Genomic DNA, 20,992 nt, shown 5'->3' on the forward strand with positions numbered 1-20,992 from the left:
AGCAAAATAAAACAACAAGCCCGACTGAGCACACACACACACACACACACACACACAAACACACACATGCATATAGACGACAACATTAGAGGATAATAATTAGACTCACACCGACAAAGACAACACTATTACATTATTATTATGATATGAAACTCGACTGTCTGTTTGGATTAAAATCTCCATCACATTAAGGGAAATTTAACCAGTGTGGTCTGTTGTCAATCTCTGTAATCACCTCTGATATAAATACACTTCTGTTCCTGTATTACAGAGGTGTCAAACTCATTTTAGTTCACGTTCCACATTCAGCCCAATTTGATCTCAAATGGGTCGGACCACTAAAAGAATAACATAAAACCTATGAATAAGGCGATACGACAACTGATACCAATAGTCCATCGGACCCCTCTGGTCGTTTGACTAAAAACCAATGGACCAACTTTAACTTTGTAAAGCCTGAACTATTAAATCATTGACAGAAAATTCCAGTTCTTTGAAAGTGGAGCCTTTATTGGTCCTTCTGAACAACCCTCCAAATGTTTTTTTCAAAAATCAATTTCCATGTTTGAATTTCAATTTTGTATCATATTTGATACATCGGGTCTCAATGCTCAAGTATTATTATTTTTGAACAAACAAAAACATGATATAACACAAACACGTCTAACAAATTGGTTATTCCTTTTCAAAGTTGGCAAAGTTCTGCCTCCTTCCTCATTAATGACAGTCTTGTAGTGCAGTCTGTTTAGACTGGCTTTTAACCCTTAACACTGAGACACTATTAGGTTTAACCTGTGGTCTTTTTTTTTTTTTTTTCGTCACTTTGTATTATGTCCTGTTGTTTTATGCATATTTGTGGTACTTGTCTAACCTGTTTCTGTCTGATAATTTAATCATGCCTTTAAATGTAAAGCACTTTGGTCTTCTTCATGTTGTTGTAAAGTGCTCTATAAATAAAGTTTGATTGATTGACTCACTCCCACAAAACGTCAGGAACTCGGACTCAATACCAAACTTCAAGTCACCACTCAAAACTCACCTGTTCAAACTAGCATTTTCTTGAGCCTCTTTTTTTCTCTCTGCTCTTTTTGTTTTGCTTGTTTGTGAAGCGTCTTTGAGTGTCCAAAAAAGCGCTATATAAGTGTGATGTATTATTATTATTATTGATAATTATAATAATCATCATCATCATCATCATAATGGATTGGATTTTATATAGCGAGGCAAGGAGGGTGAAGTGTCTTGCCCAAGGACACAACAGCACATGGACAGAGTGGGATTCGAACCGGCAGCCCTTCGGTTATTGGACGACTCGCTCTACCACATGAGCCATGGCCACCCCCCAAATTATTATTTTTATCATTATTATTGATTGCCACTGGAAAGGCCTCTGATGAACAAATTCCTCCCCTCTGGTGGATTATCTGTGTATTGCATGTATCTAATTGTATACATCAGGTTTTTCAAGAAAAAAAATATCACACTGATCATGTAGAGGGCTTCAAAACTCATGTATCAAATATGATACATTTGGCATTATAGGGTTGAGTTGGCTCTTTCCGGTGTTAAAATATCTTGAGTTTTTTCATGAACTGTTATGACCCTGATTCTTGTTCTGGTTCTGGTTTTGGTCCTGGTTCGCTGACTCATGTGACGTGTGTGTTAATACAACAGCAGATTTAGTGCTCAGGAAACCCCTTCATAATCCTCCCCAGTCCTGGAGTGTATAAAAACGGACTCCATTAAGTGTATTTACTGCCCAGTAAACTGTGATTGGTTCCTTTTCCATATTCCATTACCACGTATAGATTCCAACTCCGACTTGTAGCATTAAAACTCCACTTGTTCGTGGATGTGTGCCTTGTGACCCTGTAATCCCTTTGTCAAATACCGCTCCTTTAAATGTGTGCATGAAAACAGTGAATGAGAGTCGAGAATGAAACCACAGCCATGACTCATGCGTTGCAGACTGAGTGCCAGTTAGCCAATATGCTACAGGGTTATCTTTAGTTAATTGCTCTCTCATCGCAGCACATTATCTGCCTTGTGACATGTGCACAAGAGGGTTTATTAAATACAGAACCCACTCAAAGAGCCACGTTGGCAGCTAATTATATGGGTGTTGGCTTTATATACAGTTTCCTGAGTGCTGAGTGATTTATTTTTGCATTAATTCAGTGTCACTTGTTCAGTGCAATTGTACAGCTAATGTATGTGTTTTGTTTTTTTGTTTTTTTGCTACAGAACACACGCGCCACGGCCCCGTCTTCACCCAGGAGCCCAGCGATAGTATTTTTCCGCTGAGCTCCGATGACAAGCAGGTGTTTATTAATTGCAAGGCGAAGGGAAACCCGCCTCCACATTATAGGTAAGTGTAGCCGCCCTAACTGTCAGTGAGGTGAAGCAGCAGCTCTGTGTGCTTCAACTCACTTTTTAATGGAAGATGTCATGTTTACTGAAAGAAACAGTAATGCATATAATAATGTTTCTGTCACAGTGTTGGCTGGTATGAGGCTGGAGTTGGATTCTTCATTCTAACAAACAGAATGTGGGGTGTTCTGAGGATGTTTGTGTGGGAGAATGTCTCTGAGACTCACCTCGACTCCTTGTTCCTCCGACCAGGGATATATATGTGCCAAGTTTGAAATAAACTGAAACAAAATTGATGTTTTTATAGATATTTGAAATTCTGCCCATTATAAGTAAATGGGAGAAAAAACATATTTAAAAAATCATAAAATATTTGAACTTTGACCTACTTTTCCCAAAATGTTACCACATCTATTCTGGGTCACTGGCAATCTATAAACCCAATTTGGTGGGAATTCAACCAATATTTTTGCTGCTAGTGGGTTAAACAAACAAACAAACAAACTGAACCAAAAACAAGTGTTTCCAGGCGCAACAAACCCCGCCCCTCACACATATTGTAGTTTATTTTGGCATCGATCCAGCTAATGTCAGCATATCAACGGCCTCTATGTTTGTGCCAAGTTTGAAGTAAATTGAAACAAAATTGATGTTTTTATAGACATTTGAAATTTCAGGCATTATAAGTAAATGGGAGAATTTATTTATTTATTTATTTTAATTCATAAAAGATTTGAACTTTGACCTACTTTTCCCAAAATGTACCCACATCTATTCTGGGTCACTGGCAATCTCTAAACCAAATTTGGGATGAATTCAACTAATAGTTTTGCTGCCAGAGTGTTAACAAACAAAGAAACAAACAAACCAAACCAAAAACAAGTCGTTCCAGGCACAACAAACCCCGCCCCTTACACGTATTGTAGCTTATTTTGGCATCGATCCAGCTGATGTCATCATGTCTATGCATGTGCTGATGTCAGCATATCAACGGCCTCTATATTGTGCCAAATTTGAAGTAAACTGAAACAAAATTGATGTTTTTATAGACATGTCAGATTTCACCCATTATAAGTAAATGGGGGAAAAAAGATATTAAAAAATTCATTAAAAATTTGAACTTTGACCTACTTTTCCCAAAATGTACCCACATCTATTCTGTGTCACTGGCAATCTATAAACCAAATTTGGTATGAATTCAACCAATAGTTTTGCTGCTACAGACATTTGATATTCCGTCCATTATAAATAAATGGGGAATTTTTTTTTTTTTTAATTCTTTAAAAAATTGAAACTTTGACCTACTTTTTCCAAAATATAATGGCATCTATTCTGGGTCACTTGCAATTTACAAACAAAATATGGTATGAATTCAACCAATAGTTTTGCTGCTAGAGCGTTATCAAGCAAACAAACTGAACCAAAAACAATACCTCTTGCCTCCCCTTTGGGGGGGGGGCGGGGTAACAATTTAAACCAAACCAACCAATGTAATGATATTTATCCCAGTATAAAACTTTATTATGACATTTGTCATTATTGTTTTGTCTGTTTTTGTCATTATTATTTTGTTTTGGTCTCTGGCAATCTATAAACCCAATTTGGTATGAATTCAACCAATAGTTTTGCTGCTAGAGCGTTAACAAACAAACAAACTGAACCAAAAACAATACCTCTTGCCTCCCCTTTTGGGGGGCAGGATAAAAAAAACACAATGAAATGCTAAAATATACAAAAACCAACTCTATACCACGAATGAAAGAAATATATCCAACATACAAGGATCTATACAGGCAGTATAGGATATGGACAAGGTATGATTTACAGACAGGGTGCATGGGTTGTGATCATTGCATTTGGAGGTAAATGAAAGTTCAAGGTTACATTTATTGTCATTACACGTATATACATTAAAAGAAATCCGTACTGGACCAGCAATGTACATCGTAAAAATTCCTATAAAAATTAGTCCTATATTAAAATCATTAAAGTAAAACCTGATAATAAATCATGAATAAATAATGCAGTGCATAAATCTAACTGCTGTATCCTCGAGTGTCAATATTTAGGATGTGGATCTAAATACTGTTTAGTCCTGAACAAACCAGAACACCTGGTCCTCCTCTGAAAACAGCAGCTTTTGTGTTGGATGATGATGTTCACTGCGGTGTTTGCAGGTGGAAAGTGGACGGCAGAGAAATAAACACCGAGCTGGATCCAAACTACAGCTTCGTGGAGGGAAACCTGCTGATCAATAACCCTCATGTCATCAATCACGGAGGAGTGTATCAGTGCATCGCTACCAATACATTTGGAACCGTCGTCAGCAGAGAAGCCAAAGTGGAGTTCGCATGTGAGTCCGACCTTGACGATACCGATGCTACAAGCACTTTATTAAGCATTTAGATCCAAATTTTACCTGAATGAGGTTAAAGGTACAAATGAAACTAAATATAACACCATAACTCCAACACTTTTACAAAGGAATGAGTCATGATTGTGTAAAATGGTGTCATGCTAACAGTTAAACCCGACAAACAGCGATACAATGACGGCTGCAGTTTTGGCATTAGCCTAGCATGCTAATGCTAAGCTAAAGAAGCAAAAACATGAATGTGACAAATGTTTAATTGTACTAGAACCCAAAATAAACCTGAAACCATTAAATCTCTTATGTTAAACCTTAGCTTATTTTATTTATTTTATTTTAGTTGTTTATTTGTCTCAAACTTTGAAATAAAAAAAAAAGAACTTAAACAAAAAGCAACAAAAGCAATAAGTCAGTTACATATGCACCCATCAATGGTCATCAATCACAGAAAAAGTATCAAAATACAATAAATTTAACATAAATATTGTACTTAACTGTATAATTCTAAATATATAAATGGATAAACTGAAATGTTTCTGTCCTGGGGAAGGGTTTTGCCTGTTAAACATCATCTTTCGTGTCTGACATGGTTGTGTAACCTCTCCATGTGACCTATCGCACCGGCTGAATCCACAGAGGACCGCATGTCTTGATTTTGGAGATTTTTTAATCAGCCAGGATCTGATTTGACCGCTGCTGATATTTGCTCGATCCCCTCTGGGACTCCGCCTGGTATTTCGGAGACTTTGGGATTGATATGTCTTCTCGCTGTTTATTCTCTCACACAGCACAGCAGCATTTAATTAAAGGTGAAAGTAATCTCTCAAGCTCGATTAGTGAGGAGTGTTCCTGGGCGCCCTCTGCTCCATCTCTTGCTGTAATGTGAAGGGTTTGGGGTGGGGGTGGGAAAGGGGAGGGGGGTCCCATGGCCATAAGGTTTAAAACATGTCAAAGCATCTGCAGGCCTTGCTGATGCACCATTTGAGGAATGCACACTGATTCAAGTCATCTGAAGCTGTGATGTTCAACTGAAAAAAAAAAAAAAATACAGCTCATTTTGCTGATAATTTAGATTAAATGACTCTATCTGTGTATTTGCTTCTTAAAAATGTTAACCCATAAAGACCCAAACATCCACCAGTGACCAAAACCATCTACTGATCTAAATTCTTTAATATGATCTACTAATAACACTGGGTTACAAAAAACTATTTTTTGCAAGTTGTCTAGGTTTTTTCAACTGAATTAGGACCATTTTGCACCGCTAACTCCAAAAATGACATCTGTTTTTCTCAATCAGGTCAGGTTTTTTTTGCTAATTTGATTTTGAAAAATTTCATCTTCTCACAAAATTGATTACATGTTTGTGACTTTATCAGTTGATGTTTTATTTTGTTCTCACCCAAAATACGTTTTAGGAGAAAAAAAATCATTTTCTAACAGGATTCCTGTTAGGTACAATGGTGTATTCACCGCAGATGTAGCAGAATACGTCAGGCTTATTTTTGCAAGATCTTCTTGTCGAAGCCATTTCATTCACCTGCAATATTAAAAAAAAAAAAAACATTAATCATAAATTGGCAAAAGTAAAATCTTCAGAACTCATTTATTGCAAGAAATATGAAAGAATTTTGTATCATATGATGTGAAAATGCCCATAAATGTAAGCAAAAATGTTAAAAAGCCAATATGTAGCATAGTTCAGAAAGTTGACCTGATTGAGCAAAATTAATGTGATTTTTGGATTCAGCACACCAAAATGATCCTAAATCAGCTCAAAAAACTTAAACAATAAATTTGTTGTTGACCAGTGTAATAATAAATTAGTGTAAAATACAGTTTGTAATCTTCTCATGGTCATCAGATATGACCCATTTGGACGTTCAGAGGTTTCGTAGTGAATGGAGGAAGAGAACAAATTTGAAGAAAAAATAAATAAATAAAATTGCCAACAAAATGAAAAAACAAACAAACAAATAATTTAATAAGAAAAAAGAAAAAAACAAGTAAGAAAATTCACAAAATAATAACTAGCATGAAAGAAAATGGATAAAAACAGCCAAGGTAATCACTAAAATGAACAAAATGAATAAAAAAAAATCCAGAACAAGCTAAGCCACAAACTGAATGAAATTGAAGAAAAATGAATAAGCCCATGCAGTTACCGTGGAATCGCCATCATCTTCTACAACACTGATTCACCAGTAAAACCCATGGAATTTACATTCAGTTAATAATAGATGTTAGTGTCAGTTGCTTGACAGTTTGAGTCATATACTTTTACAAATTGTCTATTTATATGTCTAAAATTAATCAATTGCAAGAAATTTTGCTTTAATACTAAAAAACACCCAAAAACAAACAAACAAATAGGTCTTTGTTAAATATTTTGTTCGGGATAGGGTTGCATTTACAGTCATAAAAAACAATATTATTAAAAATGGTATTAGAGGAAAATGTTTGTGTTCAGTTCAATTCAGTTTTATTTTTAGAGCCCAATATCCCAACAAAGTCACCTCACAGGGCTTGACAGAAATTGCTGAAATGAAATGAAAATGAAAATAAGCAAACAGTCAAGTAATCGATTAGTAAACAGTCGGTGAAGGAAATGTTGTGAAATTTGTGATGTTAAAATGGGGTCACGAGCCAAAACAGGTTGGGAACTACTGTACCAGACAATATCGTACTATATAATGCACGTTCTGTGTCCGATCGATCGATGCTGCAGCACAGGAGGGCATTTGTACGGATTTTCCTCAGCTTTCACAGGCCCAATCGCCACCAAACTCGCCAAATGAATAAAAATATTACCTGACTATCTACTAGGCACAATTTTATGTCTGTATTCAAATGTTGTGAGGTATGCTGGGCGATTTTAGCCTCTCTCTACTTTGAATTCTTCATCCCTGCCGCCATACTCCATTTTCGGACGTGGTTATGCTGCCGTTCATGAAATACTATAAATTGATGGTACTGAAATAAGCAAACGGTCTAAATGCATGATTGTGTCTTGAAAATATTCCTTAAATATGCACTCCCAAATAATATGAACAAATAACATCACGATAATTTTTTACAAAATTGCTGCTGCTCTTGCTGTGTCCATTTCCAATAATGTATAGGCACTTTTCACACACAGTGGCACCATGGGTACAATGCCGCTAGTATTATCAATATGATGATTAACCCTCCGGTGTCCCATCCAGCAAGGCCCTTACTAAGCGCCAAGTGTGCCTTTTTGGCACACTTGTGGAATAATGTCAAAAAAATTTTCATACAGTTTGTTTTTAATTTTTTCACACTTTTTTCTATTTCATCAACTTGAGCCGTAAATAAAAATACCAAATACTCAATAATTGTCACATTTTTTAACCCTTTGCCGTGTTTGTAATGTAAACAAACCATTTTTTGGATGCAAAAAACACAAAAAAAATTTTTTTTTTTCAATGTACTACATAAAAAGTGCAGCACAGATTATTTGATTTTTTCATCCTGGCATATGTCAGAGGTTAGCACCAACATTGGTTAATATGCATTATTATTTTTGGTGCTACGTCAAATTTTCAAAAATACTAGCATCTGTCACCAAGTGTGCGTAAAATGCACACCTATAAATCAAACTATTAAATATTATATATTGATTTATTTTCCTGCTCTAATTTGATTTTATTTTTGTAAATCAAGGTCAGCCCTAATCATACATATCAAATGGAAGAAACAGTGCGTTTTAGACACACTTGGGAGACAGATGCTAGTCTTGTAATTTTCTTTTGTTTATTTACAATGTGCAAATTTTAGTTGGTGGCCAGAATTTTAAAGATCATGCAAAAATTAACAACTTTTGAGTTCTAACCTTATTTAAATTGTGAAAAATAACATGAAGTTTTTTAACAGGAAGTGCAAAGTGTGCCTAAAAGGTGCACCCGGATACTGGAGGGTTAAAGAAATATGTATAATAACTATAACATATGTATTATAAATGAAATGTAAGTATACTGGAGGCTCTGATGTGAACATACAATGAAATATTGTGCAGATTGGAACCCCCATCCCTGAATGTCACCTTCCGTAAACTTCACAACAGCTGTCAAACCCTGATATTTGTTTTATTATATGTTCAACAGTTTTGCAGAACTTCAGTAGGAAGCCGCGGAACATGGTGTCGGTGAGGGAGGGTCAAGCCGTGGTTCTCCTCTGCGGACCTCCACCCCATTACGGAGGTAGGTCCAGCCCTGACTCCTCTGCATCATCTGCTGTTCTTCCACACTCTTGCTTGCCTCAGCGATCTTTATTGTTCCTCAGTCTGCTGCTTATTATCTCCCTGTAACACTGCTGTGTCTCTTTTGTTTTTATACCTTCCTTCTCTTCTCTTCTATTTTTTTTTTTTTTTCCCCCCCTGCTGCACTTCTTTTCAAACTCTGACACTGTTCTCCACTCCTTATCTGTCAGACACCGAACTTTTTTTTTTTTATGATCAGCCTCCGCGGTCCCTGCCCATCTATAGTTCACAGCCTCACACTTCTTAACCTTGAGCTCACTTTTCGCGCCCATATGATCTGTGACCACGCTGTCATCTATAAAGTCTGCGGTGCTCCACTTCCCCCAACTGTCATTTTTTTTTTTTTCCCTGGCTGTGTGCAGGTTATCTGTGGGTAATAAAGGCTTGCTGGTGGCTGCTGTGGCCGGGGGAGCGTTTATCCCGTGGCGCAGCTGTGAGTCGGCTCATGTGTCTGTGTGCTACTGATTAGCGGACCCTCAAAGTGGTCGCACTCCTGCAGCCATTCGTTGCCCACCGGCGCAATTTCACGCCAGCGTACCAGCCTTTTCTCGCCTCTCTGTTTCCAGCTGAATCCCACGGCCATGTGGGATTCCACACTTTAGCAATTTGCCCCCCGGTCCCCCCCCACCTCCTCTATTTTAAAAAGCCTCCATCTCTTTATTTCCTCTTCTTAAACACAACATAGTCACACATTTGATGGGATTTGCAGTGCACGATAATGCTAGCTGGAGGTGGTTTAAAATTGAAAAACAGCAAAATAGTCTCTCTTTTTTTTTTTTTTCTCCATCGCAATGAGGTTTAAAACATGTCAAAGCATCTGCAGGCGTCATTGATGCACCACTTGAGGAATACACCGAGGCGCCTTATTCAAAGAGGAGTCATCTATGTTGAACTGGAAAACAGCCACAGCTAATTTTACTGATATGTGGTTCAAGTGTTAAATGGCTCTATCAGTGGATTTGGTTCTTAAAAATGTTAACACGTAAAGACCCAAACATCCACCAGTGACCAAAAGCATCTACTAATATCCGTTGATCTATTAATCCTATCAATACATGTCAATAATTGGTGTAAAATACAGTTTCTCATCTTTTCATGGTCATCAGATATGACCCATTTGGACGTTCTGAGGTGAAGTAGTGAATGTGGGAAGTGAACAAATTTGAAGAAAAAATAATAAAATCAGCATCAAAATGGAAAAACACAAATTAACAAGTAAAATGAAGAAAAACAAGTAGGAAAATTCACAAAATAATAAATAGCATGAAAGAAAATGGACAAAAACAACCAAGGTAATCATTAAAATGAACAAAATTAATTTAAAAAAAATTTAATAAAAGTGAAAAACAAAGAAGCATACACCCATGTAGTTACCATGGAAACAACATCATCTCCTACAACACTGATTCACCAGTAAAACCCATGGAGTTGGATCAATGACAGTGGATGGAGACGCTGGGTTTATATTCAGTTAATGAGAGATTTTAGAGTAAAAGTCACTTTTTTCCATCATTCTATGTAAATAATTGATGTAAAATTTGTCATCTTTTCATGGTCATCAGATATGACCCATTTGGACGTTCAGAGGCTCCACAGTGAACGTGAAAACTGAAAAAAATTGAAAGAAAAAAAACAATAAAATCTGCAACAAATTGAAAGAACGGCAATTGTACAGCAAAAAATGTTAACACATAAAGACCCAAATATCCACCAGTGACCAAAAACATCCACCGATACCTGTTGATCCACTAATCCTATCAATATGTGTAAATAATTGGTGTGAAATGCGGTTTGTCATCTTTTCATGGTCATCAGATATGACCATTTGGAATTTCAGAGGCGCTGCAGTGAACGTGAACGAAAAAAATATTAAAATTGGCAACAAATGAAAAAAAAAACAAAAAAAACCCCAGCAATTGTATAATAATAGTGAAGAAAAATGAAGAAATACAAGCAAGAAAATGTACAAAATAATAGATAACATGGAAGAAAATGAATAAAAACAGCCAAGGTAATGACTAAAATGAACAACATGAATAAAAAATTAACAAAAACCATAAGCAACATGAAGAAAATAAGCTACAAATTGAAACTTTAAGAAAAATTTTATAAACCCATCAAGTTGCCATGGAAACACCATCTTCTACAACACTGATTCACCAGTTAAACCCATGGAGTTGGATCAATGACAGTGGATGGACACACTGGGTTTATGTTCAGTTTTTGATATATTTTGCTAAAAAAAAAAAAAAAAAAAGTCCCTTTTTCTTCAGTTTTCTCATTTTTGATATAATATCCTTCAACTTTAATCTGAGCTTTTATGAACATCTACATGATCAGTGAATTAAACATACCAGATTTACCAGAAATAACATAAAATATAGAGGATAATATTATAATTAATTTCTTTAGACATAGATTTTTTTTTTTTTGTATCCATGACTATGATTTTAAATGTTCTACCCCTAAATGTCCAAATTATTTCCATGCTCTAACTATTAAACCATTAAACTGTAAGGAAATATTGACATTTCTATGTCAAATCATCATGAACAGGACATCTTACAGCTGTAGACATGATGTGTCCCAATATTTTTGTCCATATAGTTTATGAACATCAATATTTTCTTGAAGTTTAACAGGAGATTTTTGTTCCTCAGTGAGATGTGAAGAAAGTAGATGGTAGTTGTGGTAGAAAATTATTATTTACAGTCAGAGCATGAAAAATATTTTAGAAATTTAGAGATAAAACATTTAAAATCATAGTCATGAATTTAAAAAAAAAAAAAAAAAAAAAAGAGAAATTAAGTTAAAACCATCTCTGAGGTATTTTGGAAGCAAAGGTAACAAGTGGTTCCAGGCCCAACAAACCCCGCCCCTTGCATGTTTATGTTTATGCATTTGGCAGACGCTTTTTTCCAAAGCGACTTACAGGGGAAAACCAATCAAATCACTCAATCAATCAAATTTTACTTATATAGCGCCAGATCACAACAAAAAAGTTATTCTCATGACACTTTATATAGAGTTGGTCAAAGCCAGACTCTAAGCCAATTTACAGAAACCCAACAGAATGTATTTTATCTTATTTTGGCATCGATCCATCTGATATCATCATGTCTATGCGTGTGCTGATGTCAGCATATCAAGTCAAGTTTGAAGTAAATTGAAACAAAATTGATGTTTTTATAGACATTTGAAATTTCTCCCATTATAGGTAAATGGGAGAAAAAAAATTATTTAAAAATTCCTAAAAAAAAAAAAGAATTTTGACCTAGTTTTCCCAAAATATAATGACATCTATTGTGGGTTACTGGCAATCTATAAACCAAATCTGGTGTGAATTCAACCAATAGTTTTACTGCTAGAGTGTTAACAAACAAATCGAACCAAAAAAAATACCCCTCACCTCCTCTTTGGGGGGCGGGGTAACATTTAAAAGAACTAACTAACCAATACAATGATATTTATCCCAATATTAAACTATATTCTGGGAATTAAACGTAATATTGGATGAGGATATCTGGGGAAATGTTTGCTCTGGTTGTCACAGGGGGGTGGGGAGTCAGCTTTGGAAGGAATTTGACTGGAAGGTTAAAATACGATTTTTCAGAACCCCATTAAAATCTTTTCTCTCTAAAAGTGGTGTTAGCAACAAGTGTTGGAGAAACTGTGGTCTTGTCGGTGATCAGACACACATATTTTGGGAGTGCCCCATTGTGAAACACTTCTGGACTAATGTAAAAGGCATATTGGATAGTTTACTTAAAGTGAACCTCTCTATGGACCCATTATTATTTTTACTGGACATATTCCCTGATGGTCTGGCCCATGACCAAGAATTCATACTATATCTTCTTCTGATGACTGCGAGAAAAATGATAACAATGTTATGGCTGAAACCTGAATCACCTACAATTGGACAATGGATACAAAAAATTAAACAAGTTTGTCTAATGGAACAGTTAACAGCACAGCTACAGCTGAAGACTCCGACCTTTGAAAGAAGATGGAGACCAGTATTCAGTCTAATTGGAATGGATATTTAAGCCTGGATTGTTTTTTTTTGTCTTTTTTTTTTTCTCTCCTTTTCTTCATTGTAACCAAATATTTTATATTGTAATCTTGGGCCCAATCTCAGGACAAATGTTGTTACTCTGTACATTGTTTTTTTTTTTTTTGTTTTTTTCAATAAAAGTAAAAAAAAAAAAAAAAAAAAAAAAAAAAAAAAAAAAAATATATATATATATATATATATATATATATATATATATATATATATATATATATATATATATATATATATATATATACACAGGGTGGGGAAGCAAAATTTACAGTATTTTGAGGCAGGGATTGAAAGTCATGAGAATTTATTTGCCACAAGAAAATTGACATCATAGAAAATGTTTTTATTCTATGTGTCCTCCTTCTTTCTCAATAACTGCCTTCACACGCTTCCTGAAACTTGCGCAAGTGTTCCTCAAATATTCGGGTTACAACTTCTCCCATTCTTCTTTAATAGTATCTTCCAGACTTTCTCGTAATAGTTTTGCTCATAGTCATTCTCTTCTTTCCATTATAAACAGTCTTTATGGACACTCCAACTATTTTTGAAATCTCCTTTGGTGTGACAAGTGCATTCAGCAAATCACACACTCTTTGACGTTTGCTTTCCTGATTACTCATATGGGCAAAAGTTTCTGAAAAGGTATGGACAATAGTGTTAGGTATGATTATGACATCAATATATGTTTGGTTTCAAAACAATTGACGTCGTGCCTGCTGAGAAAAAACAACTAAATGTCCATTGTAAATTTTGCTTCCCCACCCTGTATATATTCTGAAATTAGTCATTATTGTTTTGTATCCCAGACCCCTGTTAGAAAAGAAACACCTGAATTCAACGTGTCCACATACTTTTGTCCACATATTCTACCAGGCTTTATTACTCTTGCTGTAAATGGTGAATTTTTTTTTTCCCTCTATTGCCATGAGGTTTAAAACATGTCAGAGCATCTGCAGGGCTTGTTGATGCACCACTTGAGGAATACAGTGAAGGCGCCTTATTAAAAGAGGAGTCATCTAAAGCTTCTTTAAGCAATCAATAGGTAAGTGGTGTAAAAGGAGCCGTGCTGAGAGTTAAATTCTGTCAGAGGACGTGAGATTATGTGCCTGCGAGTCCTCTGTTGCTGTGAGACTGCAGCCCTTAAACAGACCCGGCGTCTGATAGTTCCTAATCATGAAAGGTCTGTCAGTTTCTGCCCCGACTTTCCCTGTAATGATTTTAATTCACTGTTTTCCCTCAAGGAAATGAGTGGGACTCTTTACCGTCTGCCCAGTCAAAAGGGCTGACTGCAGAATGTCATGTGTCTGATACAGGAGGACTGCTTTAATAGTCGAGTTCAACCCGCTGTCCCTGCAGACATCAACCCCCCCCCACGCACTCCCCACCCCTCCCATCGCTTTTTCTGCATCAGGATGTAAAAATCAGTGTAGTTCAGGTTCCATGGTCAGCCCAATTTAATCTCAAATAGGCTGAAATAATAAAGTAATAGTGTAATAGCATATAAATGATGACAACTCAAAATGTTTTCTTTGTTTTAGTGCAAAATATAAAAATAAATAATGAAAATATTTACATTTACAAACTATCCAAACAAAAAAATGTGAAGAAGTAATATAATGTTAGTATAATACCCTATGAATAATGACAACACCACATTTTTTCTTTGTTTTAGTGCAAAAAATAAAAATATGTTTATGAAAATAATTACATTTGCATACTATCCAAACAAAAAAGTTAATAGGTAATAAAATAATAGTATAATAACCCATAAATAATGACAACTCTACATTTTTTCTTTGTTTTAGTGCAAAAAATAACAATAATTTATGAAAATAATTGCATTTACATACTACCCAAACAACAAAAATGTGAATAAGTAATAAAATAATAGTATAATAGCCTAGAAATAATGACAACTCTAATTTTTCCCCCCTTGTTTTAGTGCAAAAAATAACAATAAATTATGAAAATATTTACATTTACAAACTATCCAAACAAAAAATGTGAATAACTAATAAAATAATAGTATAATAGCCTATAAATAATGACAACTCCATTTTTTTTAATTTTTTTTTTAGGTTTAGTGCAAAAATAACAATAAATTATGAAAATATTTACATTTACAAATTATCCAAACAAAAAATATGAATAACTAATAAAATAATAGTATGATAGCCTATAAATAATGACAAGTCCAATTTTTTTTCTTCGTTTTAGTGCAAAAAATAACAATAAATTATGAAAATATTTACATTTATAAATTATCCAAACAAAAAAAATGTGAATAACCTGAAAAAACTTAAATTTCTTAAGAAACATTTGTGCAGTTTTAACAATATTTTGCCCCAACTTATCATTTATACATGTACATTACAGATCAGATTTACAAAGACACAAAACATTTAATAACAGGCAGAATATTGTTAAAATAGCACTTAATTTTCTTTAGACATTTCAGGTTATTCATATTTGTTCAGGTTGTTCACATTTTATTATTAAAGGATAGTTTGTTAATAGCAATTTTAGTGCAAAAAATAACATTAAATTATGAAAATATTTACATTTACAAACTTTCCAAACAATTTCCAAAAATGACCAAGTGACCTACCGGCTCTGTTTATAAACACATGGATTGTTTATGGTGAAGAACACTTTGAAATTGTTCACTGTGAGGGAAGAGATTCAGGTGAGTAATCATGGAAAGATTCACAGATTCTTGATATGACTCAAGTTTTACAGATTTGATGAAAAATTGGTGATGAAAGTCATACACAGCTTGAAATAATCAACAATAAATCATCAGTAAATACCAATGCAGGCTAAATGACTGAAAGACCCTTTTAATTCTGCTAACGTTAAAAAAAATCTCCTATAAAATGACGGCTGTCAGGGTTTAAAAGTGTGGCAGCTGAAGGAATAAAAGCTTTTGAATATCTGTTGGTTCTCCTCTGAGGTGCATGGTAACGCTGGCCTGAAGGCATCAAAGCAAACTTCTTAAGGCGTTAAGGCACTGTGCGATTATTTCGATCGTTGCACGCAGCTTCATCTCAAACTGTGCGAATCAGTCGTACAGTCAGACTTACGATTCATGTTCTCACACTGTACGGACCGACGCTCGTACGTGACCTGACTGCTCACACTGTATGACCATACATCAGAAGACGCACGACACGTTCGAGTGTTGTATCCAGAATACAACGTTAAAATACCAAGGAATCCGAAAGTGCATAGACGATTGTGTATTGGCGTGAGTCACGAAATGGTAGTGCTAAACAAAAACCAACGAGCTGCTTTGGCAATATGTGCCATTATCTGCGGGGAATCAAAAAAGAAGAAAAGACGGTGACGTGTTTGGTGCAAGAATTGGTTGTCCAGACGTGGACAGTATGGGCTGTCAGTCCTACAGTGGGAACTAGAGGTAAGCTGCAAAAGCTAAACTGCACTAGGCCAATAGCCAGCTACTGTAAGCTTAGAATTAGCTTACAGTAGCTGGCTAATATTGTATTTGCGCATGCACAGTGTGAGAATTTGAGGCCCATGGGCTCGTGGCAGTGCTTTGACAGTGCGATACACTCACGAGGACTGAGCAGGATTTCAAACAGCTCTGTTTTCCTTGCGAACACACGATTGCTGGTCGTGAGGTGGTCGTGAGGTGCTAGTTGCTTCTCTTTACCACATGTACACTGCACGAAGCACGACACACGATTAGAGGCACATCGGGTCCGATCCCAGAAATAGTCGCACGAGTGAGAAATCGTCTCTAAACTCGCACAGTGTAAGGCCGCCTTTAGACAACACATGGAGAGGATCCGTGAGGATGGTCTCTGCTTTCCTCAAAACCTGAAGTTCCCAGAGGGTGGACAAGTCTCTTTTCCACCACTACATGGAACCGACTCAACTCGACTCAACTCAGGTACCAGGTACTGTTCCTGGAGACCGTTTCCATTACAGGATACTGTTGATTTTACAGTACCTGGATGTCATCGCAATGCGGTGCGTTACTTCCGTGTCGTCTGCACAGAGAGTTGCTGATAAACTCACTAGTTGCGTGTTGTCTCGTCAAACTCATGCTGAATTTTTACATCGACCACCAAACACTGAACTGCCTCGACCATGGTGTAGTTTTGTGGGCTGTCATCATGTGGATTAACCTACCGCTATATTTAGTGTCAACTTCCGCATCTGTTTTTTGTAAAACAGCGGGTCACAGAGACAACTTTCTGACCAATCAGTGGTTTGCAGTATTTAGATGTCACGTTTTAGTATCTGTTCCCCAGTCTTCGAACCTTGACGGAGGTGATACCAAAAAACTAGCAGATTCCAGGTCCATTTTCGTAATGGAAACGCAAAAAGGCCGAGTTGAGTGGAGTCGAGCCGAGCTGGTACCAGGTAGTGGAAACGTGGCATTTGTCTGACTCCAATGATGTTGGAACATGTTTTTGACCCGCGTGTGACACGTAGCACAATAATCAAAAAAAAACACCCACAATAATATTAGTTAAATGGATTATTGCCCCAGATATCTTCTATGTTTATACGCTGGAAAATTTACTTTGCAGTGCCCTGGGTAACGTCTACGTGTTTGCAAAGTCCCTGACCATCAGTGTCTCTGGACTACTCCATTTAGACTGCTACCAGAGGGGGGCGGTTTTTTAAATTATTAACTCACCAGTTATGTTTCGGATGGAATGACCAAACCAGGAAAAATGAAGAATTCCCCAAAAAGAAAGGTTGAGGTTTTAAAAAGTTAAAACGAAAACTTGATTTATTGCTTCAGGCAAAAATGGAAAAAGTTACAAAAAAGAAAGAAGTCAGTTATCAGTTAGTCTCGCATCAAAGACACTATTCGTCTCTTTTTTTGTCTCGCCCTGTTGAGCCGCATTATGTAATAAATTCCCATTATGTAATAAAAGTTCAAAATGTAATAAGAATGTCACGTCATCTTGTAATAAAGCCACATTATTACAATTTGAGAAATTTATTACAACATGCACTTGACACATTTTTATTTAAAAAAATGTAATAACATGGTTCATTTTGTAATAACAATCCAAATTAATATAATTTCAGAGCAATTTAGAAGAAATTAGTCACAGGAGCTACAGGTAATGTAATCAGAACTTTAACCCCACAGTTTAAAGATTAATTTAGCACATTACATTTTCCTGAAAATAAAAATGTGTCAAGTGCATTTTGTAATAAATTTCTCAAATTGTAATAACTTGCTACAAAATCCGAAAAAATTTACTACATAATGCATTGAGGTAGTTTATTACAAAATGCATCAGTTTATTACATAATGCGGCTTTATTACAAGATGCCGTGACATTCTTATTACATTTTGAACTTTTATTACATAATGGGAATTTATTACATAATGCGGCTCAACACGCCCTTTTTTTTTCTTTTTTATAGTCTTCAGTCACTCTTTGAAGACTTCCATATTTGGTACATGGTCTCAATGATTGGTCACAGTTGTTGCTGGGTAAAAACACATCAGACATACGTCACATTCCAGGAAAAACCATATTTGAAAGGTCACCTGAGTTTAACAAGTGCCCTGGACACCTGTCAATCAAACCAACTGCATAGCTTAACCACAAAGGGTTTCAGAAAGCACGTCTTGTTTAACACCTGCACAATTAGGCTAGCATTTCTTGACCACAAAAAAAAATCCCTAAATTCATAATCTGGTTTTTCTGCTCGACTCTCTCTACCACAATTACTTTCCAAAGCTGTAAAATTGATCTTTTATGTAGAATCTGACCTTTTCTCTAAGTTCAGCACAGGCAGGTGTGAGTTCATCTTTAACCACACTCCACACATGAATCAAACCTTTCACTGACTGTTCAGTACAAATAAAATAAAGATACAAATACAGATACAAAATATAAATCCGAATATAACAACTCAGGCTTGCAGAACAACTTATAATATTTCATTTCTTCTTTTCCGTTTAGGTTCGTGATGTATGATGTATGGTTGTCTGACATTTTAGTGCAAGATTTAAAGTCGCACATTCAACTTCCATTGAACATAAGATACGTCTTACACACGGGCAACATGTTTGATGCCCCTGATCTATGTGATTAATAATAATAATAATAATAATAATAATAATTCATTTGTAAAGCGCTTGCAATCAAAGTGCTGTACAGATATAAAATCAATCACAATAAAACATAAAAACTAAAAACGTTAACAGCAAAAACAAATCAAGACATATAACACAGAGTAAACAAGTGGGTCTTGAGCTTTGATTCAACTGTTTTTCTTTGCATTCATATTCTAACCACTCCCTCTTGTGGTTTTTCTTTCATTTCTATGCATGTCTCCTGTTAGTTTGGATGACTACAGTTGCGGAAAACCTAAAAACGAGCGACACATTACAGTTTACAAACCTCCAGGCAAATCACCAAATAATGAGCCCATGTGACCTGGCGCGCTAACATCTGTCGCTAATTTACCTCTTTGCTCGATTTTTGTTTCCGATACGGGCTTTGTTGTTTCTCAAAAGATCAGGGGTTTTTTGTCTTTCTTTTTTTTTTTTTTTTTTTTTTTCTTCTATGAATAGACCAAAGCCAGGAGAAAAGAAAAGAGTGAGAGCTGCCATGTGTTCAACAAAACCCACGAGGCTGAGTCATTAGTTTGTATTGTTTCAGGTACCCGTGAGGAAATGAAATACTTTACAACCCACAAAGGCCGACCTGACATAGATCCATGAGTTCGGGAGAAATTTAGGAATCGCTTCTATTCATCACCTGTACGGGTGTCGTTAGGGTGAAGGACGAGCCGGTTTGTCACGAAACACTTCAAACAGACATTTATAAACAAACCAAAGAGACTTTTCACCATGATCATTTTATCCTTTGTCGCTGCAACCACTAAAAAAACAAATTGTTGTATCACCGTGTAATTTACTCGCAATGAACCGACTCAAACGGCGCCTCTGATCTCACATTATACTGCGACAAATACTGAGCCGCATTGTTCATTTCTGTCCAACCGCTGTTTGATTAGATGACAGAGCTGCTTTTATTACTCCTGGTCTTCAAAAGTGAAACTCTGGTACATTACTCTGTTTATATAAAGTGGCATCTTTTAGCAAATGTTATGAAAAAAAAACATTACTTCATAGATTTGTGAATCATCCAGTTCCTTGATGTGGGTTTGATGTAAACTGAACCACAATGACTCACCGTACAGAAACATGTCACAGTATCATTCACTGTTTTAATGCATATTTTAAAGCGTCACACTGGAAAATACTGATGGAAGAAGAAAAGGAGTTAACCCATAAAGACCCAAACATCCACCACCGGCCATAAGCATCGACTGATCTAAACTGTTTAATACCTGCCGATCCACTAATCCTGTCAATACATGGAAATAATTGGTGTAAAATACAGTTTGTCATCTTTTCATGCTGAAAATAACCAAACCATAACCCGCAAAGACCCAAACATCCACTGGCGACCAAAACCATCTACTGATCTAAACTGTTTAATATCTGTTGATCCACTAATCCTATCAATACATGTAAATAATTCATGCAAAATGAAGTTTGTCATTTTTTCACGGTCATCAGATATGACCCATTTGGATGTTCAGAGGCTCTGTTGTTACCATGGAAACACGGTCATCTTCTACAACATTGATTCACCAGTAAAACCTATGGAGGTGGATCAACGGCAGTGGATGGAAACACTTGTTTTATGTTCAGTTAATGAGAGATTTGACTGAAAATGTGACTTTTTCTTCAATTTTCCTCATTTTTGATACAATAACCATCAACTTTATTCTGAGCTTTCATGAACAGCTCTATGATCAGTACATTAACCCTTTCATGCATGAATTATGAAAACCTCAGTCAAAATTTTTTTCTTGAGTGTTTTCATTCCTC

The 20,992-nt window shown here is 35.8% G+C and overlaps 1 protein-coding gene across 1 annotated transcript in view; it reads left to right on the forward strand.

Annotated features, from left to right (window-relative positions):
- The window catches only part of cntn6 (contactin 6), a 157,425-nt gene that overhangs the window by 23,399 nt on the left and 113,034 nt on the right, over positions 1-20,992 (forward strand). The window contains exons 3-5 of the mRNA XM_030135526.1: positions 2,245-2,368; positions 4,548-4,723; positions 8,866-8,961. Coding sequence (XP_029991386.1) covers positions 2,245-2,368; positions 4,548-4,723; positions 8,866-8,961 — 396 coding nt within the window. The remainder of the gene's footprint in view (positions 1-2,244; positions 2,369-4,547; positions 4,724-8,865; positions 8,962-20,992) is intronic.

The sequence above is a fragment of the Sphaeramia orbicularis genome, chromosome 5 (genome assembly GCF_902148855.1).
Source record: "Sphaeramia orbicularis chromosome 5, fSphaOr1.1, whole genome shotgun sequence".
Classification (NCBI taxonomy): Eukaryota; Metazoa; Chordata; class Actinopteri; order Kurtiformes; family Apogonidae; genus Sphaeramia; species Sphaeramia orbicularis.